Below are 21,529 nucleotides of genomic sequence, written 5' to 3'. Positions count from 1 at the left end.
TGGCCACACAGTCGGATTCAAACAGTCTGATCCATCACAACAACAGCTACAGGAAGTCGTTGAGGTGGCAGAAGACAAGGGAACACATTTTTTGGAAAGGAATCATGCCAGAAGGGGGTGACCAAGGACAAGAAGATGGCCGGAAGGGAGCTAGCTTGCAGGAAGAGGGAAGGAGGAAGAAAGGAGCGGTGAGAAGAGAGGATTCTCACTCACTAGGGGTGTAGACAGGTAGGTAGGGTTGGGGGGGGGGATTGAGTTTACCTGCTCGTGTTAGCATCTCAATCTCGGAGACTGTCTCCCTCAGCGGCTGCATACCTTTAGTGGGCGACTGGCTGAAGGAGAGATCCTGGCTGTCGTTGAGGCCCCCTCCCCCAAGGCCGATGCCGCTCAGCGAGGGCTTCAGCCGCGGCTCGATGTCTAGCTCAAACTGACAGCGAGAGAGGAGAAAAAGACTTGAGTAGTCACACCCCTTGACTTTTTGCTAATTGTTGTCGTTTTATAGCCTGAATTTAAAATGGATTAAATTGAGATGTGTCACTGGCTTACACACAATACCCCATAATGTCAAAGTAGAAATATGTTTAAAATTTCTACAAATTAATAAAAAATGCATCATGTCATGGGTATGTTTGTCATCAGCAAGGACGAGGTCGTTTCTTTAGGATAAATAGCAACGGAATAAAGCTAAGCACAGGAAAAATCCTAGAGGAAAACCTGGTTCAGTCTGCTTTCCAACAGAAACTGGGAGACAAATTCACCTTTCAGCAGGACAATAACCTAAAACACATGGCTAAACACACTAGAGTTGCCTACCAAGATGACATTGAGTGGCCTAGTTTTAGTTGACTTAAAATAGTCTTGAAAATCTATGGCCAAACTTGAAAATGGCTGTCTAGCAATGATCAATAACCAACTTGACAAAGTTTGAAGAATTTAAAAAATAATAAATGTGCAAATATTGTACAATCCAGGTGTGCAAAGCGCTTAGAGACTTACCAAAGACTCATAGCTGTAATCACTGCCGAAGGTGATTCAAACATGTATTGACTCGTGTGAATACTTAAGTAAATTAGATATTTCTATATTTTATTTTCAATACATTTGATATAGTGTGTGTAGATGGGTGAGAAAAACAAATGTAATCCATTTTGAATTCAGACTAACACAAAATGTGGAATAATACTTTCTGAAGGCACTGTGTGAACAATGCAAAGTCATTGTATGGTCATTATTGTGGACAGGGGCACGCGGTGGCAGGATCATTGGTGTCACTGCCTTTAGCCTTCCTCTCAAGCCCCCATCCCTGCTTCCCTCCCTCTCTCTCTCTCTCTCACCCTCACCTGCACAGAGCTGTTGTCAAACATTTCCAGGGTCATCTCCTCCTCCTCGTCCTCCTCCTCGTGGTGCAGCGCGGCCAGGCCCAGCCCTCCTCCTCCCTCTCCCTCTGGTTCCTTGACCAGGCCCTGGAAGCCATCCGTGTCGTAGAACTGCAGGAAGATGGGCGCACGCGACGAGTTGCGCTGGATCTCCACGCGCAGGATGCCGTCACGCGGCCACTTCTCCCGCACGTGCTCCAGGCAGTTGATGGGCGAGCGGGAGAAGGCTATGTGGATGTAGGCCAGGATGAAGAGCACAAACAGGGCCTGGTAGAGGTAGAGAGAGGTAGAGCAAGAGAGAGGTAGAGAGCATTAAACTATGGCAGATTGTCTAGGGCAATATTGGTATTTACAGATGTTTAATTGGGGGGGGTGTCAATAGTTACATATCGCAATATTACCTGCACCAAAGGTCTGGTATTTTTCATTTTATAGCTTGTTCTCCATCTTTCTTTCTTTTTTAAGTGAGCAAACATGTTTTCAACTCATTTTCTCTTGCTCTGTCATCTCTGCAGAGTAACATGTTTGGAATATCAAATCGTAATACATATAGGATCATGGGAATCGCTATACATATCGTATCGGCACCTAAGTATCATGATAATATCGTATTGTGAGGTCACTGGCAATGCCCTAGTTTAAGGGACACATTTTTGTATGTTTCCCCTCCGGCAACACTGATAATGTTAATGACAATCACATTGCCAATCACAGTAGCAGAAAGAGATCCTGTCAGGATCGGGGTCAATTGCTTTTCAACATTTTCCCCCAACCCTAAATCCTATACATCAAATGGTGGAGAAATAGCCTAACTTGGTCCTGGGGCTCCCCCTGGGTGCACATTTTGGTTTTTGTAAATGCACTACACAGCTGATTCAAATAACCAACACATCACAAAGCTTTGATTATTTGAATCAGCTGTGTACCCAGGGGGGGCCCAAGGACCAAGTTTGGGAAACCCTAGCCTAAATGACCGTCACAGAGGCTGCTTAGTGAAGGTGCCCACTACAAAAGGTGCAGTAGGATAGATTCCTACAGACAGCAGTCAGCTGAGGAGAAACGTGAGGTGCTAGAGAGCCTGGTCTATTTAGAATGATCCTCTTCATCAGGAAGACAACACTCAGAACATCAAAAAGATGCTTGTGTCCAAAGCTAAAGTGTCAGTGAAACCAGAGACAGATAGGGGACGTGCCATTTTGTTTCCCATCCATCGCATCCCAACAAGTAGTGGCAGGCAGGTGCCTCTGAAAATGGCTGTCCATCTCTCTTCTCCTGTCCTTCCCTCTCTCTCTCTCTCTCTTCCCCCTTCTCTCTGCTTCAGAGCGTCGCTCTTCTCTCTTGTCTGGTAACAGACTCAGGCAGGCGGATTCCCACTGTCAGTTAGCTTGTGTGGAGGCCTGGTACATAATGTACACACACACACGGAGCGCCAAGTCTAGGTCCAAAAGGCTTCTTAACAGCTTCTACCTGCAAGCCATAAGACTCTTGAACAATTCATCAAATGGCTACCCGGACTATTTGATTGTCCCCACCCCCCATTTTTACACTGCTGCTACTCTCTGTTTATTATCCATGCCGAGTCACTTTGCCTCTACCTACATGTACATATTACCTGGTTCCCCTTCACATTGACTCTGTACCGGAACCCCCTGTATATAGCCTCGCTACTGTTATTTTATTGTTGATCCTTAAATATGTGTGTGTTTTTTATATATACACATCTTAAAACTGCATTGTTGGTTAAGGGCTTGTATGTGACAAATACAATTTGATTCAACTTTTGATTTGATACAAACATGAACAATACCTTCCTAATATTGAGTTGCACCACCACCCCCATACAGCAGCGTTGTAGTTCTTGACACATTCAAACCAGTGGGCCTGGCTCCTACCATACCCGTTCAAAGGCACTTCAATCTTTTGTCTTGCCCATTCACCCTCTAAATGGCACACACACACACACACGCACACACGCACAATCCATGTCTCAATTGTCTCAAGGCTTAAAAATCATTCTTTATCCTGTCTCCTCACCTTCATCTAAAGTGATTGAAGTGGATTTAAAATGGTGACATCAATAAGGGATCATATCTTTCACCTGGTCAGCCTGTCATGTAAAGAGCAGGTGTTCTTAATGTTTTGTACACTCAGTGTATGTATGCACACACACCTTGACCACATAAAAACATAATCAACAACCTCTGAGTTTTTATCCACACAGATAAGGAAAAAAGCTAGGACAGGAGAGCTCTAATGTAATGCCTGTTAAGATGACTCACTAGTGACTAGACTGAGTTGAGGGTCACTGCACTTATAACCCCCTGAAAATGCCTGTCTTTGGTGTTATGCTGCCTGCAACCTTCATGCAGAGCTGATGAGGATGAGTGTGCATTTTGGTCAATGTGTTCCTGTATGCCCGGAGTTGCACAAGCAAAGGCTTTCCCGGGTTTAAGCCTAATCACAGTTCGGAAAGGCCGGCCCTACTGCAATGTTGAAACTCGAGTTAATTACTGGCTATGATAATATATTGTGTAGAATAGATGTGTCAATCATTGACTCTGTTGATGACGAGGATGTGGCTAGAACTAATACATTTGACATGTACAACCTTCCCACCTAATGCTAAGGTTTTTCTTGGTTATTGTTGTGCTAAATCAACCCATTCCTATGCGCCAGTGTAATGTGCCAGAGATAAATACGTACATGATGTGTTTATTTGGTCAGAATCTGATGCAATCAAGCGGCAATTGTGGAGGTTGATTATTTATGTTCTACTCAACTGTAAGATCTAAGGCCCACACTATTCCACACATCAAAACAGAGGCAGCAGCAGTAGTAGCAGCAGAACCACTCCAAACAAATTCGGAATTTGGACTGTGGCATGATCACAGGATGCAAAGAACGGCGAGGGCACGCTGCACAGACCCATTCACGTCCCACTTTTGGCAGGTCAAGTTGAGGTTCAACAAACTATACTATTGTTGGGCGAGAAACGAACCAGCCATTTCTACCCCCTCTTGTTTGAATGTTACACAAAGATGGTTTCTCATTGTGGTATTGTTCATGAGAAACTGCTGTTTTGTTGAGGCACTGTTTGGAGATATGGTGGGGGGGGGGGGGATAAGTAGTCTACTTCCATTGACATGTGCATTCTGTACCACCTGTCAAGTTGACAGTGGCTAGGGTGTGCATTTTCTGAAGGGGAGGGGGGGTTGTACTCCATGCACACCTTTACTGTTTACCATTTTCTGTAGGTGCCCTTAGCAACATGGGTGTATTTACATACACTGTAGAGAGAAATACTGTCAGTGAGTAGCACACAAACAGTCTGGGGGTTCCACAGAAACAGTCCATGGGAAGTCCGAAACGAAATACAATTTCATTTCAACTTACCGTGCCAGTGGGCAGGACTGTTGGTCATTATGAATTTGAGACAAAATATCTAAAAGGATTGTATTATTAAACATACTTTCCAAACGTGGGTCTGTTGTAGACCTGCTTACCTAATGTCAAAATAAAAAAGTCCTGCACCTTGCACCATTATGTGGACAAAAAGGAATAACCTGTGGGGGACTTTGACATGAGGTAAGCAGAGATTAATTGGGTCTACAACAGACCCACGTTTGGAAACTGTTTAAGAAGATCCATGAAGCTCAAATTCCACACCCATTGGCACAGTAAATTTAAATGGAATTGGATTTAACTTCTGGCTTCCCACTGACTTTTTGTGCAACCCAATACAATTGAAAGCAATGCTAGTGTATGTACTAGAACCGCGTTGCTAAAAGCACCTACATTTTCTGTAATCATTGGAAGAAGTTACCCCCTGAGAAGCAGCAATCACACATGTACAAAACCAATTTGAAGCAAATTAACCTACCGTTCGTTCTTGTTAGCCGATTCTTGACATTGCAGCCTACATGAAGGTAAAATAGTGAGAGGAAAGTCTTACCTTCAATAGGACAAAGAACTCGAAGATTCTTCTGAAAGATGGTGGAAACAATCTGGCATAGGTAACTGCCATCTTGAAGAATAGGGCATGGAAAAGTCTGTCTCGAACATTGATGAGTGGGTTCTGGTTGATATTAGGGTTTCGCATTCTGTTCGCCCCGCCATTGTTATTTAGCGGGACGTTATTGTTCACGTTGCCCTGGTTTTCTGACATTGTATGTCTGGCAAGACGACTGATAGCAAGTCACTATCTCAATCCAGTTGAAACGTGGATCTATGTACGCAACTTAACCGCACTGGCACCAACAACTCCAACTGTAGGATGGTGCAAAACTGCATTAACTTAATGCAGCTGTCAGTTTACATCGAAAAGTCACAATTGCTAGAGGTGACCAATTTGATGTCTAGAAGGGCTGTGCGTTATATAAATTTTTCCGACATGGTCGTTGTGTATCTGGCATTCTGGCTTAACTCCCAAAGCGCCCCCACTAGCGTAGCTAACGTTAGCTAATGAGTTCCAATACAACTCAACCACTGTAGCAACCTAAAAAAATGGCGCATACAGTAATGTTAAAATATTCTTTACAATTTTCTACTGGCCGTTTTAGGGCCTGATAACTAAGCGTCAGTCACCATTCAAACCCCGGCTAATTAACTACCTGCAACATACCATTGCTAACATGCTAGTTAGCACTGGTGGTGAACAACATTCCGAGGCGAAAAAACATTGACGATTATGGTGATGTATATTCTTAGTATATTATTTTAACTTAGCTTGTATGCATTTGTCTCATTGTAATTCACCAGAAACGTCCAATAAAATAAAAATAAAACGTTTATCAAGTTAGCTAGCACTACCCTGCTCACGCTATAGTGGCTATCTAACGTTCAAGTTCTACGATGATAACCCGTATGTTACTTTTTAGTCGAGAGTTCGCCTCGAAAATGTCGATCTCAGTTTGACTTTTTAGATGGACATTGAGTATGATTCCCGATTTTTTTTTTATTCTACCGTTAGCAATACTCTCAACCAGTTTAACTATTCCTTAGCATCAACCATTAAGCCTTGAAAACAAACAAGGCAAGTCAAGAGTTTGACAATAGTCGATTGGAGCGAGCGCCCTCTGTAGATGCAACGTCCATACACTTTATAAAAAAAGGATCCTACAAATATATATATTAAGTGTAAACAAAAATTGACAGATTAAACTGTGATTCGTTTTCGATGAAATTATAATCTACCAAGGAAACGCAATTTATTTTTAAAAAATGTTGCAGGCAACTCAAAATAGGTCTAAATTCGCTGTCAGGGGTCCTATCGTACCATCTTTGTTTTCATGGTTATAAGGTAGCAATATGGTATCCATATTTTGTCAAATTTACGTCAAAAGTTTAATTTTGTTGTATTTTAGCTAACCTTATCCTAATTATCATAATCTGCTGCGTATAGTTCTCGTAACCTGCTATGATTATGACAAAAGTTAATTTGACAAAAGCTGTATCTCTTCTAGCAATGACCCATATTTTTTTTGTAGTTGGATGGGGTGTATTCATTAGTCATATTCCGTTGTAAAAAGTTTTGTCAAATTAACATCAGATTTGCAAACCGTTTTGCAACGGAATACGACAACCGGGGAGGGACTTTTTGGACAATTTGTCCAATAGAAACTCTCGTTGCAAAACGTTTTACTTTTGGGAGTAAATGGTTTCCGTTGTAAAATGTTTTGCAACAGGATCTGACTAATTAATACACCCCTGATGGTAAGGAAATACATTTTAAATCTCACCTACTAGTTCTATGAATAAGATGTACATTTAGCTTTTATTAGAAGTTCGTCTAATGTAGTTGCTTCATGGTCAGGTTCTTCAAATTTTACCATTGTTGTATGCTATCTAGCTAATGCTAGCTTGATAATCAGGATAATTATTTATATAAACCAGCTAGTTTATGCAAGCAGCTAATGCATATTAGCTAGTAAGTTTTATTACAACATATATATTTACATTTGAGTTATTTAGCAGACGCTCTTATCCAGAGCAACCTACATGAGCATTTGACGGTTAGCTAACTAAGTAACCTAACGAACTAATAAGTGACGAAGTTAGACGAATACGATTGCAAAGAAGGTGATACAAGCAAATTTGACATGCAGCTAGCTAGAATTATGTCTCTTGCGTGTGTTATACCTGCAAAGTGTAGTCCAACGAAGCCACGCAAAGGGACTGATTAAATATCAATTTCTCTGATTGGACAAGGACTGAAAACGCATGCTCAATCAGTGGACAAGTGTATGGTTGAATGATGGAGGTGGCCTATGTTTGTGAGTGGGAGACGAAACCCAAGAGTGATCACTGTCCATCCATCCCACTGGCGTGTGCCTGGTCCTGCAGGAACCTAAGTTGCCTTTACCACAGACCTAAAAAATGAAGAAGATGAGAAAGGTAGACAGCTGTGCTTTTGGTACTGATCTTCTGACAGTTTTGATGTTGTGCAAAGCAAATCAAACAAATCCCATTGCTGTATCAGTTTTGATCCTATAAACGGATATAATTTTGCATATGTAATTCAACGCCTAGTGACTTGATTAGCAGAACATGCACTGCAGCAATTTGCTTTGTTTCAGAAGTCCGTCATGTGGTCCACATCATTGTCACAGAGCACCCATGGGATGTGTACTCCATTTACTCTGGACATGCCGAGGTCATATCCTGTCTGGAGTGGGACCAATCAGGTGGGTCAACATAGTAGTAACACCAAATCCACCCTTAAAAGAAAAAGAATAATCCACTCAAACTATATATATATATATATATATATATTTTTTTTTTAAAATTAGTCCACTGTTGATACAGTCCCAAAATGTTTGGATTCAGCAATCCATTTTTCAAGATATAGGTCTTTCAAAATGCAAATTGTAACTTGCCACATAATCATGACAATGTGGCAAGTTAATGAAAAGTAGTTTGAGTGGATTATTCCTTTAAAGGTGCAACTGCCCTATCAGTCCAGATAGACTCATGTGGAATGCCAGGAAGTGTCCCTGGTGTATTGAGTTTAAAGGTTGCGTCTGTGTGCGTGCGCGCATACGCACGATTGCATCCGTTCATGTGTCTTTGTGTTCCAGGTTGCTGTCTGCTGACGATTGCATCCGTTCATGTGTCTTTGTGTTCCAGGTTGCTGTCTGCTGATGGAGACGGGCAGATCAAGTGCTGGGCGATGACAGATCACCTGGTGAACAGCTGGGAGACTTCACTGGGGAGTGGAGTGGACGGAGACCCTATCGTAGCTCTGTCCTGGCTGCATAATGGAGTCAAGCTGGCTCTGCATGTGGAGATGGTAATGGACCAGCTTATTCTCATATTCACAGTGTCGACCAGCTCTTCTCAACTGTCTGTGTGGACCTTATGATTTATTACTTTGTCAGTATTTTATAGACACGTTTAAGAGCGTTGGGACAGTAACTGAAAGGTCAGCTCGGGGATTCAATCTAGCAACAAGGTAAACATCTGTCGTTCTGCCCCTGAACAAGGCAGTTAACCCACTGTTCCTAGGGCGTCATTGTAAATAAGAATTTGTTCTTAACTGACTTGCCTAGTTAAATAAAGGTTTAATAATTGTTTTTAAACCCTTTACACTCGTACCTGTATATGATTGAAAATGGCAGATTTGGACACTGATAAGCGGCTAAATTGGAACGCAGTGGCTGTACAGTAAAATGCTATACATGATGTCAGAGCTCAGGGTGTCTGCTTCACAGCTCTGTATGGGTTTTGACTGACAGCCTTTCTGAACATGAGCACTGCGCTTGGCAAAAAGTTGCCCCCATTCCTCACGCTAATTGGGCAACTTTTGCAAATGTTTTGTTGTCTGAGTGAGGGAAGCTGTAAATTATTATTTTGAAAGATGATACGTTGAGGATTATAATAAACATCATACAAGCAGGCCAAACACCCGTGAGTCCAAATGTCCACTTCACATTTCCATATCATAAAACCTATGTAATACACAGTGTCAACGTTTAGGAACACTATGTTTGATGTACAAGATGATATGGCTTTGCACCCTACATTGTCCTGAACAGAATGAGCCTATGTTTGTTGTATTTTGAATAAAATTTGCCGCGGACCACACATCAGAATGAACTCATGACTCCATTCTATGCGCACCAAAATTACCATCTGAATTGCCGTATGAAACCTAACACTGTAAAATCGTATTTTATAATTTAGCTTGTCATGTTGACAACAGAGCAAACGTTCAAATTATGCCCACCTGACCCAGATTGCGACTTATAATGGACCGTTTTTGGATTGCGTAAGCAGCAACAGTAATTGTGTAAAGGCGGGAACGCAGGGCTGGGTTCACATCAAAACAACTTAAAGTGTGCTTGCTCTAGTTCCCCAATGGCACAGCTAGGAGAGCTTAAAAATGCACCTTATAGTTGAAGACACTTCTTTGAGTCATAAAAGTGCATTAAAATGACTTAGGAACTGTGCACACTTTGGAAAGGTGTGTGGCCACTTGGAAACACCAGTTAGACCTTTCACTCAAACCCTTGTGATTTTTTTTTGGCCTTACTTTTTGGCACCTACTCCAAATTTTCCAAGAATATTCTTATTATGTTACTGAATGTATCCAGAGTATGTTCAGATTTCGTTATCAACAAATGCTGCAAAAAGTCCAGTAAATGTCAAATGCACATAAAATCAACAGTGTAATGTTTGGATTCAGTCTTGTCAGGTGAACTGTTGTGTCTTCACCTTTAGTCTAATACTTTTCCCATAATCTCCTAATTGTTCCCTTTTTAATTTCTACAATGGTTATGCATATGCTTTCCATATTTCTTCTGTAAGAAACATTTCAATGTCGTCTTGTATATGTAACGGATGTGAAACGGCTAATTCCCATGAGGGTAAGCTCTTGAGATCTGCCAATACTCTATATGTCACTATTTGGCAGGGGTGCTGTAAAATGGCTGTGTAGCGCTGCATATAACAAGCATATACAGACATATCTATAATTTTCCACTTAGTTTGTTGAAATGTGCTACTACCCACTCTCTCTCTACCTCTCCTCCAACCTTCCCCCACCCCAGTCAGGCTCCACCAACTTTGGGGAGAAGTTTTCACGGGTCAAGTTCTCGCCGTCTCTCACGCTGTTCGGGGGTAAGCCCATGGAAGGCTGGCTGGCAGTGACGGTGAGCGGCCTGGTCACGGTGTCCTTGCTGAAGCCCAACGGTCAGCTGGGCCTGAGGGGCCGAGTTGCCCTGGCCGACATCGCCTTCACCGGCGGGGGCAACATCGTGGTGGCGGCAACGGACGGCAGTAGCTCCTCACCTGTGCAGTTCTACAAGGTATTAGCTAGCAATGATATTGAATTTTTCATCATTACTGGCTAACATCAGAAGTGCTAGACAGTCATCGTGTCTCTGATAAGTCTGGCAAGCGACACTGTACAAATGCTAATGCATTTTCTTTTCTTGTAATGAGGGTTTACTGCACGATTATATTAAGTTTTCCTCCAATGTAATGTATCAAGTGGTACTATTATTGCAATGCCATTATTGTGATCCTTACTCAAGGTGTGCGTGAGCGTGGTCAACGAGAAGTGTCGCATCGACACGGAGTTGCTGCCCTCACTCTTTATGCGCTGCACCACAGACCCGGTCAGGAGGGACAAGTACCCGGCTGTCACACACCTCAAGTTCCTCACCAGGGAGAACTCCGAGCAGGTGAGAGGCACACACTGTGAACACACTGTCTTTCCAAGTGTCCTTTATTGGGAGTTATTTCCAGCTTTTTCACTTACCAGTACAACATAAACTCAGCAAAAAAAGAAACGGCCCTTTTTCAGGACCCTGTCTTTCAAAGATAATTCGTAAAATTCTAAATAACTTCACAGATCTTCATTGTAAAGAGTTTAAACACTGTTTCCCATGCTTGTTCAAGGAACCATAAACATTTAATGAACATGCACCTGTGGAACGGTCATTAAGACACTAACAGCTTATAGACAGTAGGCAATTAAGGTCACAGTTATGAAAACTTAGGACACTAAAGAGGCCTTTCTACTGACTCTGAAAAACACCAAAAGAAAGATGCCCAGGGTCCCTGCTCAGTTGCGTGAACGTGCCTTAGGCATGGTGCAAGAAGGCATGAGGACTGCAGATGTGGCCAGTGCAATAAATTGCAATTCCGTACTGTGAGACGCCTAAGACAGCGCTACAGAGAGACAGGACGGACAGCTGATCGTTCTCGCAGTGGAAGATCAGGTCTCAGATCAGATCAACACCCGCACAGGATCGGTACATTCGAACATCACACCTGCGGGACAGGTACAGGATGACAACAACAACTGCCAGAGTTACACCAGGAACGCTCAATCCCTCCATCAGTGCTCAGGCTGTCCGCAATAGGCTGGACTGAGGCCTTGTAGGCCTGTTGTAAGGCAGGTCGTAACCAGACATCACTGGCAACAACGTCGCCTATGGGCACAAACCCACCGTGGACCAGACAGGACTGGCAAAAAGTGCTCTTCACTGACGAGTCGCGGGTTTGTCTCACCAGGGGTGATGGTCGGATTCGTGTTTATCGTCGAAGGAATGAGCGTTACACCGAGGCCTGTACTCTGGAGCGGGATCGATTTGGAGGTGGAGGTTCCATCATGGTCTGGGGTGGTGTGTCACAGCATCATCAGACTGAGCTTGTTGTCATTGCAGGCAATCTCAATGCTGTGCGTTACAGGGAAGACATCCTCCTCCCTCATGTGGTAACCTTCCTGTAGGCTTCCTGACATGACCCTCCAGCATGACAATGCCACCAGCCAGTTCTGTGCCTGATTTCCTGCAAGACAGGAATGTCAATGTTCTGCCATGGCCAGTGAAGAGCCCGGATCTCAATCTCATTGAGCACGTCTGGGACCTGTTGGATCGGAGGGTGAGGGTTAGGGCCATTACTCCCAGAAATGTCCGGGAACTTGCAGGTGCCTTGGTGGAAGAGTGGGGTAACATCTCACAGCAAGAACTGGTACATCTGGTGCAGTCCATGAGGAGGAGATGCACTGCAATACTTAATGCAGCTGGTGGCCACTCCAGATACTGACTGTTAACTTTAGATTTGTACCCCCCCCCCCCCTTTGTTCAGGGACACATTTTTCCATTTCTGTTAGTCACATCTGTGGAACTTGTTCAGTTCATGTCTCAATTATTGACTCTTGTTATGTTCATAAGAATATTCACACATGTTAAGTTTGCTGAAAATAAACGCAGTTGATAGTGAGAGGACGTTTATTTCCCCCCCCCAAGTTTATGTATTCAAACAGTGTAGCGCATACATTTAATTAAGGCTGGCACAATTACCGTATAACCGCGTGATTGACGGTTATGGATGATGACCGTCATGAAAATAAAATAACAGTCATAACCGTAAAAAAAAAACGCCGCTGACGACAGGACAGCCGGACATTCGTGCGGTCCGTTTCTGCAGTGACTTGGACGCTACAGTAACTTGGACTCTACAACGTGATGAAACGTTGTTGCTCCTTGCTGAAACAAGCCAGGTGTTGTAGCTAACGAGTCTTTGGTTGCCTAGACAACGACCCCCTCCCTGCAGCAGCAGCACACGCAGTCAGGAGGAGGAAATGTGCATCTTTTAATGTATAATCATTTTTCTTGCTATTCGAACAGTTATTACGGTGACCGCAGTCATTTGGCTGACCAATAACCAACATCCAAAAATCCAATACTGCCACAGTCCTACTTTTTAATGAATGATACAAAGTCCTGTTAAATTGCAGGGAGTGTTAACCAGTTGACTGAGGTGTGTGTGTGTATATGACTATGATATTAATACTCCTTTAGGTGCTGTTGTGTGCCTCCAGTCAGATGGGCAGCATCGTCGAGTGCTGGTCACTGCGAAAAGAAGGCCTCCCTGTTAATAACATATTCCAGCATCGGTAGGTAAGGAGGAGAACAACAAAAACCAGGAAGAACTCTAATGGAAAATATAAGTATAGCTATAGTTTAGAGTTGTTTCCAATTGTCCACTTTCTTTAAAGAACTGAACAATTGACAGTAAATTCTCTTTAGGAACCCTCCATTGTGTTTTCAGATCAATACAGTTTAAGGAAAGGAGAGCAGTTAATGATTCCACAATTGAGGTGCCCCCATAAAGACACACAGACACAACCCTTACTCACCCTTTCTCCTCTCCACCCCCACAAGTGGGTGAGAAACAGCCAATCTTGAAATGGCGCATCCTCTCAGCCACCAATGACCTGGACCGCGTGTCGGCCGTTGCTCTGCCCAAGCTGCCCATCTCCAACCCTGACTTAAAGGTGGCGTCGGACACAAAGTTCTGCCCAGGCCTCGGTAATAATAACCCAATAATCCATCATCGAACCCTCCATATCTACTCTTGATTACTTCAGGTGGCAGCATACACCTTTCCAGAATGTTGATTTGCAGTACTATTAAATCCACCAAAGAAGAAGTCATTCTATGCTCAAGAAACATGGTCGGGAAGTGGGAGCTACATTGAATGTGTCCCACACAACACAGTTGTGTCAAGACAGATTGATGTATAACGGCAGAGAAAGTGTGTAGTGTTATACACTCACTGTGTTGCCCCTGTTTGTGTGTACTGCTGGTGTCAATGTCCACCTGATGAGATGAGATTCTGTATGGTGGTCCCTCCCAGGCCTGGCTCTAGCCTTCCACGATGGCAGCATCCAGATCCTCCACCGGCTGTCCCTCCACACTATGGGCGTGTTCTACGGCTCCTCCTCGGGCCCCTCCCAGCGGCCCGGGGACGAGCCGGCCATCAAGCGGCAGCGTGCCGGCGGCCACACCGTCCACTTCAAGGCCCTGCAGTTCTCCTGGACCTCGCTGGCCCTGGCCGGAGTGGACAACCGCGGCAAGGTGAGAGACGGTAGCACAAGTCAGCTAGTTGGAGCACATCAATCGCGCGTCAATGCGTTCAGATCCGTTGACTATGCAGTGACCTTAAAATGTCCCCACACAGTACTCGTATCACCCTTTTATCTCGGTAGATGATAGTATAGCTTAGATGGCTGACGTTTTTGAAAAAAGGCAAAATATTGTATTTTGACCTTCAATGTCCCTTGAACCAGCCGTTGGTGTTAAAGCTTACAGCAGTGTGTGGTCTAAAGGCAAAATAAAAACTCATACCTTTATCCTCTCTTGCAACAATAAGCTATCCATATCCCTGTCCTTAATTCTGGTAATCAGCCCCCGAATATGAACAGCAACAAAATTTTAGATCTCCGCTTTGGCTCTTTTCCCCCCTCCTCAGCTGCACATGATCCGCGTGTATCCCTCCATGGGCCAGATGTTGGACATGAACACACTGCTGCGCCACCTGCTGTTCTTGCTGGAGTACTGCATGGTGACTACGACTACGACTGGTGGGATGTGCTGCTCCGCGTGCAGCAGGGCATGGTCCATAACCTGGTGGAGAAGCTTCATGAAGAGTACATGAGACAGAACCAAGCCCTGCAGCAGGTAGGTGGACCAGGGTCGTGTTCAGTAGGGCACACCATAGTGAATTGTTATGCAACGGGAAATTGAAAATATACACTATATATACAAAAGTATGTGGACAACCTTTCAAATTAGTGGATTCGGCTATTTCAGCCACACCCGTTGCTGACAGGTGTATAAAATCGAGCACACAGCCATGCAATCTCCAGAGACCAACATTGACAGTAGAATGGGCTTACTGAATGTTACGCACGCCTTTATGAAGAGGGAACGCAACACTCTGCTACAACTAAACTCTGTGAAGTGAAAGAGGTATGGACTGTAGGTGCGAGTAAGGATGACAGACAGAATGTGGTACCGTTTACAAGGACTTTATTCCTTTACGAGGTAATATGGGGAAAAGGGGCTGGACGGAACCAAAGCAAAGAAAGTAAATCTCAAAGCCCCCCCCCCCCCCCCTCTCTTACCTGCCTACCCACTACTTACCTAATTTAGCACCACCTGGTGCCCTAACCAAAATACAGGGGGTGGTCCGCCCAGGTCTTACCTAGTGTGCCTAGACAGTGAATATACTACGGGTATATGTATGCCCGCGGGCCTCTTGCCTAAGCACTCCCAAGGTGCCTTCCCCTTTCCCCCTGGGAACAAATGAAACAGGACATTAAACAATTTCAAACTAACAAAGGACATCAAATAAGCTCTACCTGAGCAACAAACTCACATATCATACCAACTTCCCAGCAATGAACTACCATCAAAATCAACCTCTAGCAAAATCTCTCTGCAATGACCTCCAAGCAAATCTCTCTATCACAAACAATCGCTCTGCAATCCTCCCAGAAAAACTCTCTAGCAAAATGTCTCTCAGCAATCCCTACCTCCAAAATCTCTCTCTCCTGAACAGAACACTGGCTTTTATATAGCTTCAGAAGGAATGGGTAATTGGAGACAGCTGTGTCTTGACTAGGGGGCGGGGTCAGCTCTCCAATTAGCCCTGGAGTCGACCAATCAGCTGCTTGAGGGATTTCAGGAAGCCATTTCCTGAAATAAACACATGCAAGTACACAAACTACAACACATAAACTGGGGAACGTAACACTGAAGAGCTCAGTGACTTTCAACGTGGCACTGTCATAGGATGCCACCGTAACAACAAGTCAGTTCGCAAATTTCTGCCCTGCTAGAGCTGCCCCGGTCAACTTTAACTGCTGTTGTGAAGTGGAAATATCTAGGAGCAACAGCAGCTCAGCCGCGAAGTGGTAGGCCACACAAGCTCACAGAACGGGACCGCTGAGTGATGTAAATCATAGCGAGTAAAAATACCCTGTCCTCAGTTGCAACACTCACTACCGAGTTCCAAACTGCCTCTGGAAGCAACTTCAGCACGAGAACTGTTCATCGGGAGCTTCATGAAATTGGTTTCCATGGCCGAGCAACCACACACAAGTCTAAGAACACCATGCGCAATGCCCAGCGTTGGCTGGAGTGGTGTAAAGCTCATCGCCATTGGATTCTGGAGCAGTGGAAACGCGTTCTCTGGAGTTATGAATCACGCTTCACCATCTGGCAGTCTGACGGACAAATCTGGGTTTGGCGGATGCCAGAAGAACGCTACCTGCCCGAATGCATAGTACCACCTGTAAAATGTGGTGGAGAAGGAATAAAGATAATAATTTCAGGGGAAATCTTAACGCTACGGCATACAATGACATTATTTCTGTGCTTCCAACTTTGTTGCAACAGTTTGGGGAAGGCCCTTTCCTGTTTCAGCATGACAATACCCCCATGCACAAAGTGAGGGCCATACAGAAATGGTTTTTCGAGATCAGTGTGGGAAGAACTTGACTGGCCTGCACAGAGCCCTGACCTCTACCCTGAGACAGGCCTAATCGCCAATCATCAGTGCCTGACCTCACTAATGCCTTTGTGGCTGAACGGAAGCAACTCTCCGCAGCAATATTCCAACATCTAGTGGAAAGCCTTCCCAGAACAGTGGAGGCTGTTATAGCAGCAAAGGGGGGACCAATTCCATATTAATGCCAATGAGTTTGGAATTAAATGTTTGACGAGCACATGCTTTTGGTCATGTAGTGTATGTTCTTATCGGACAAATTTGGGTGTTAGTTGACATTTCAAAACACAACCCAGGGATCCCCACTGCAGGGCATTATGTTTGACAAACTGAAATGTGTGACAATGAAGGGATGGAATTGTTTGTTTGTTTTTATAATATACTGTGTGTGTGTGTGTGTGGTAGGTGCTCTCAACACGCATCGTCGCAGTGAAGGCCTCTCTCTGTAAGCTGTCGGCAGCTACGGCAGCGCGAGCCTGCGACTTTCACGCCAAGCTCCTCCTTATCGCCATTAGCGCCACCCTTAAGTCCCTGCTGAGGCCCCACGTCCTCCACACGCCAGGCAAGAGCCCCGGGGATAGGCTGGCAGAGATATGCGCCAAAAATACTGACACTGGTGGGAGGACTAGCATCACTATCATTATACCTGTATAATCAATGAATAGACGGATCCTACTTCAGACACCAATTTCACTTAAAGGTGCAATATGCAGGAATTTCCTGGTTGCTAAAATTTAAATATTTCCCCTAATTTCAACCAATGTGTAGAGAATCATTGTACCATCTAAACCGCTATGAAATATCTTTTCAATACCAAAAATATTGTATTTTCAGCTGTTTGAAGCTGGTGTACAAAAACTTAAGAATGGGAAGCATAGAAATAGCACACATAGAACATATCTACCTCGTCATTTCTATGTGAATTTGGTCTGGTCGCCCAAAAAGTTACATAATGCAGCTTTAATGTGAGGCTGGAACTTTTTTCAGTTTGTAACCGAGCTTGAGTTGTACATAGTGACCTGTTGTTATTGTTGACCAGACCGATTCTGTAGGCATAAGGCTGGCCCTCCTATCTGCTAGTTAGCACCTACAATTATGGGACATTTTATTTCAAGACGTCAGTGATTCTGTTTGAGATTGACCTTCCCCCTCTCCGTAGATATCAATAAGGTGATGATCAACCTGAAGACAGAGGAGTTTGTGCTGGACGGCCCCCGCTCCAGTCTCTGCAGCAGCTCATCCAATGGGTGGGATACTTTGTGCTCTACCTGATGGCTAACCTACCCAATCAGGTGGGTCTCCAGTGCACCACCATTTGTGTGTGTATTTACTCCTACATTTCCATTAAATCGTGCTATTTGTGTTGGCCTTTTCACAACGTGCTGAAAAATTGCGCAATGCTTCAGATCCCCATGCTTACCACATTTGATATTAATGATGTGATGTTGCATTGAAAGAATGTAGCGTTCTATCGAATGTAGAGTTGGTGCCAGTATAGAGTGTGTGTCTGTACTGTCTGTCTCTATCCAGTCTGTCTGTCTATTAACCCGTGTCCTCTCTCAGGGCTCCATCGTGCGTCCCGGCTTTGGGTTCCTGCGCGACGGCTCGTCCCTGGGCATGCTGCGTGACATGATGGTGATGATCCGGATCTGGGGCCTGCTGAAGCCTGGCTGCCTGCCCATCTACACGGCCACCTCGGACAACCAGGACAGCATGTCGCTCCTCTTCCGCCTGCTCACCAAGCTCTGGCTCGGCTGTAAGGATGGGGCGAACACGTGTAGCTGACTATGTGGGTGCATGGGTGTACACTACCTGTCCAACGTTTTACAAAACCTAGTCATTCAAGGGTTTTTTTCCCGCCACACGGCTTTTAGAAAACATATGGCCCTTCTCTTTCATCAGCCAGAAAGAATCCTTCAAATACAAAAAGATACACTTACTGTAGCAGTTTTGCACAGATCCATACAGACATGGGTGCCTGCAACCGGCAAAACTGGACTTCCCGAGTTATGCTTGCACACGTGTGTTTGGAGCAGCTAGGTGGCTAATTAGCCCAGGTGCTCGCCTCTTGTCTTCCGTAAAGCAAGCGCCATAACATGGAGATATGGCCGTGTGGGAACCCTAACCCTATCAAGGTGTGTATCAGTTGAACCTTTTTAGTTTTATTTTTTTTTAATAAAAATAATTGCTGATATGAAAGGTCCTTATGCTTCCAAAACCGTACCGCAAGCGACGCGTCAATGTTCAGATTGAGCGTCTGGGCTCTTAACAAAACTCCTCCCTACCGAAGACTCCTTCGTCCATGATCAAGGGCTACAATGAACATTGATTCTGGAAAATGAATGTTCAGGTTTCTGTTGTGCGCGGCATTGCGGTACCACATAGTACTAGTAGGATTTTAGCCACAGACTTGGAATACTAGCCATCTAGTCTGCGTTTTGTAAAAGTGCAATGAGCATAAAATACAATTATATAAGGAATTGGCAACTCGTTCTTATTCCGAGAAATAAGGTAGGCCACTTGATTTCAACATCTGAACAAAGTGGACAGGCCAACATGCTGTTCAAACAGTTGGAGACGGACAGGCGGGTGTGTTCATAACATTTAAACTCTTCTGCCTTGTTAGCTAGCAAATAGATCCAAGTTGGCTAGACTTTAAATATAAAGATTATCTGGCTACTCAGTAGCATGTGGGCTTGTGCTTGAGAGGTTGTTTATGAGGTCTGTGTTCATTTTCTATAATGCCTGCTTCAAGAAGTTGGTCATTATTAGTGAATGTGCATTATGCATGATTGTGGTTACATTTGTAAACAAAAGGGACAGACATGAAAACCAGATCAGTGATTATGGTAAAAAAATGATCAAATAATGTAATTATTAGTGGTTGTCGAAGGCTTATATTTAGGTGTCATTTCACAAGCCCTGAATTAATTTGATTATTGCTGACTGTTTAAAATGCAGTGTATTTTATTTCTAATTGGACAACTAGCTTATTTAGAGAACATAAAATTTGTTGGATGCATTTGCAGTTTCCGATTTATTTTGTGCCCAATAGATGGGTAAATAATGTCATTTTCTTGTAACTTTTATTGTGTGTATGTGTGTGTGTATATATATATATATATATGAATAAAAATCGGTTTCTAAACTACATTAATGTGGATTACAGATAATCATGAATGAATTGTGAATAATGATGAGTGAGAAAGTTATAAATATCATACCTACCTCCCAAAGAAATGCTAACCTCCCCTGTTATTGGTAATGGTGAGATGTTAGCATGTCTTGATATGATCTTTGTGCCTCTAACTTTCTCACTCATCATAATTTCTCACTCACTCGTCACAAGCTTGATGTAGTCATTGCGTGCTAGGAATATGGGACCAAATACTACTCACTACACATACACATACTGTAAGTAAATTAGACCCAATACTTGTGGTTCCCTAAAATGGGGGGACTATGTACAAAAGGTGCTGTGATTTCTAAAATGGTTAACACGATATAGATAACAATGCCCTCAAATGAAAGCTAACCTTCTGCACATTAACCTCATAGTCATTGTGTCATTTCAAATCCAAAGTGCTGGAGTACAGAGCCAAAACGAAACGTGTTGCTGTCCAAATACTTTTGGACCTCACTGTATGTGGGCCTGGCCTTCACCCATGTATGTCTCCAGCTCGGGACGAGGGCCACCCCCAGGAGCCTGATGAGCCGCTGATAGACGAGTGCTGCCTGCTGCCCAGCCAGCTGCTGGTGCCCAGCATGGACTGGCTGCCCGTCAATGACGGCATCATCTGCAAGCTGCAGGGCAAGCAACCTCTGCGGCTGCAGTTTGGCAAGCCCTACAGCCTTCCGGGTCTCAAGAGATCCCAGAAACCTGATCCGGAGATCTTCTCTAGGTGAGACCCACAGGAGCAGGCTAGCTGGCATTTAGAAAAGTTGTATTTTTAGGGTTTCAATTGGGGATAGTGCTCAAGTGACCAAGGCAGTAGCCCTGTACTATGTTGACGCAAAAATTCTAAACACGGTTGTCATTGGATCACCATTTGGGGTCAGATGAAGCTCAGCCTGCTGTAAAATTGAAAAAGTAACAGCCCATTTGCTAAAAATGTGCGTTTCCAGGAGCCCAGGGGCCCAGAGGATGGATAACCTACGTTGTCTCCACATGGGAGTCTGCCCCACAGAGGAGAGCAAAGCCTGCACCCGGTCAGACACCAACTTGCTCTTTCACCCACTCCCTAGCACTTGCATCTTTCCCTTATTTCTACCTTAACATTATATCATAACGTCAGCATATCCCTCTACATGTAACGTTACACTTTTAAGAACCTTTTTGTTGGTAAAAAAGCAAGCAACAATTTGAAGATTCTCTTTTCCCGACCCTGCTTTTTTTCTCTCTCTCTCCATCTCAGGTGTGGCTGTGTGACCATGCTCCGCTCGCCCAACAGGACCAACGCAATGAAGCAGTGGGAGCAACGCTGGATCAAGAACTGCCTGTGCGGAGGCCTCTGGAGAAGGATTCCCTCCACACTGTCCTGAGATCAGTCAACGGACAACTATTGACTCTGACAAGCCCATGGCCACCACAAACCCCGACTCTAGATCAGCCTTTGGAGTTTGGACAGTAGATTGCACAGCGCTGCTGCCTCCTAGCAGATGTCACGAAGGACAGATTCCATATCCAATATGATGAAGTATATCAATGCAGTTGTATTGCACATATGGCCATTTGGAAAGGCTGTGATCATGCCATCATTGTTTCCTACCTGTAAGTAGGAACCACGTTTTTCATGTCCCGTTTTATATGCAAACGCGTGTCAAGTAAATAAAGCTTCTTGAGGACCTTA

At 44.1% G+C, this 21,529-nt stretch overlaps 1 protein-coding gene and 1 pseudogene across 3 annotated transcripts in view; one reads left to right on the top strand and one right to left on the bottom strand.

Annotated features, from left to right (window-relative positions):
- Positions 1–7,628, bottom strand: part of LOC110524127 (membralin) — a 16,115-nt gene extending 8,487 nt beyond the window's left edge. The window contains exons 1-3 of one of the 2 annotated variants that reach the window (XM_036977946.2): positions 5,329–7,628; positions 1,341–1,643; positions 262–427 (exon numbers count right to left, since the gene is read on the bottom strand). In XM_036977946.2, the coding sequence (XP_036833841.2) occupies positions 262–427; positions 1,341–1,643; positions 5,329–5,541 (682 nt within the window). In that variant the 5' untranslated portion in view covers positions 5,542–7,628. The remainder of the gene's footprint in view (positions 1–261; positions 428–1,340; positions 1,644–5,328) is intronic. The other variant, XM_036977947.2, reaches the window with a different exon arrangement.
- LOC110524128 (mediator of RNA polymerase II transcription subunit 16-like) lies at positions 7,521–21,529 on the top strand (annotated as a pseudogene). Its single transcript, XR_016496180.1, has 15 exons — positions 7,521–7,769; positions 7,952–8,059; positions 8,495–8,664; positions 10,424–10,681; positions 10,910–11,059; positions 13,187–13,283; positions 13,541–13,696; positions 14,025–14,245; positions 14,640–14,848; positions 17,085–17,295; positions 17,839–17,971; positions 18,243–18,435; positions 20,359–20,581; positions 20,805–20,888; positions 21,095–21,529. The product of XR_016496180.1 is annotated as a mediator of RNA polymerase II transcription subunit 16-like (transcript).

This window comes from Oncorhynchus mykiss, chromosome 5, assembly GCF_057628025.1.
Source record: "Oncorhynchus mykiss isolate SJ-2025 chromosome 5, ASM5762802v1, whole genome shotgun sequence".
NCBI lineage: Eukaryota > Metazoa > Chordata > Actinopteri > Salmoniformes > Salmonidae > Oncorhynchus > Oncorhynchus mykiss.
This window is presented reverse-complemented; position numbering and strand designations above follow the sequence as displayed.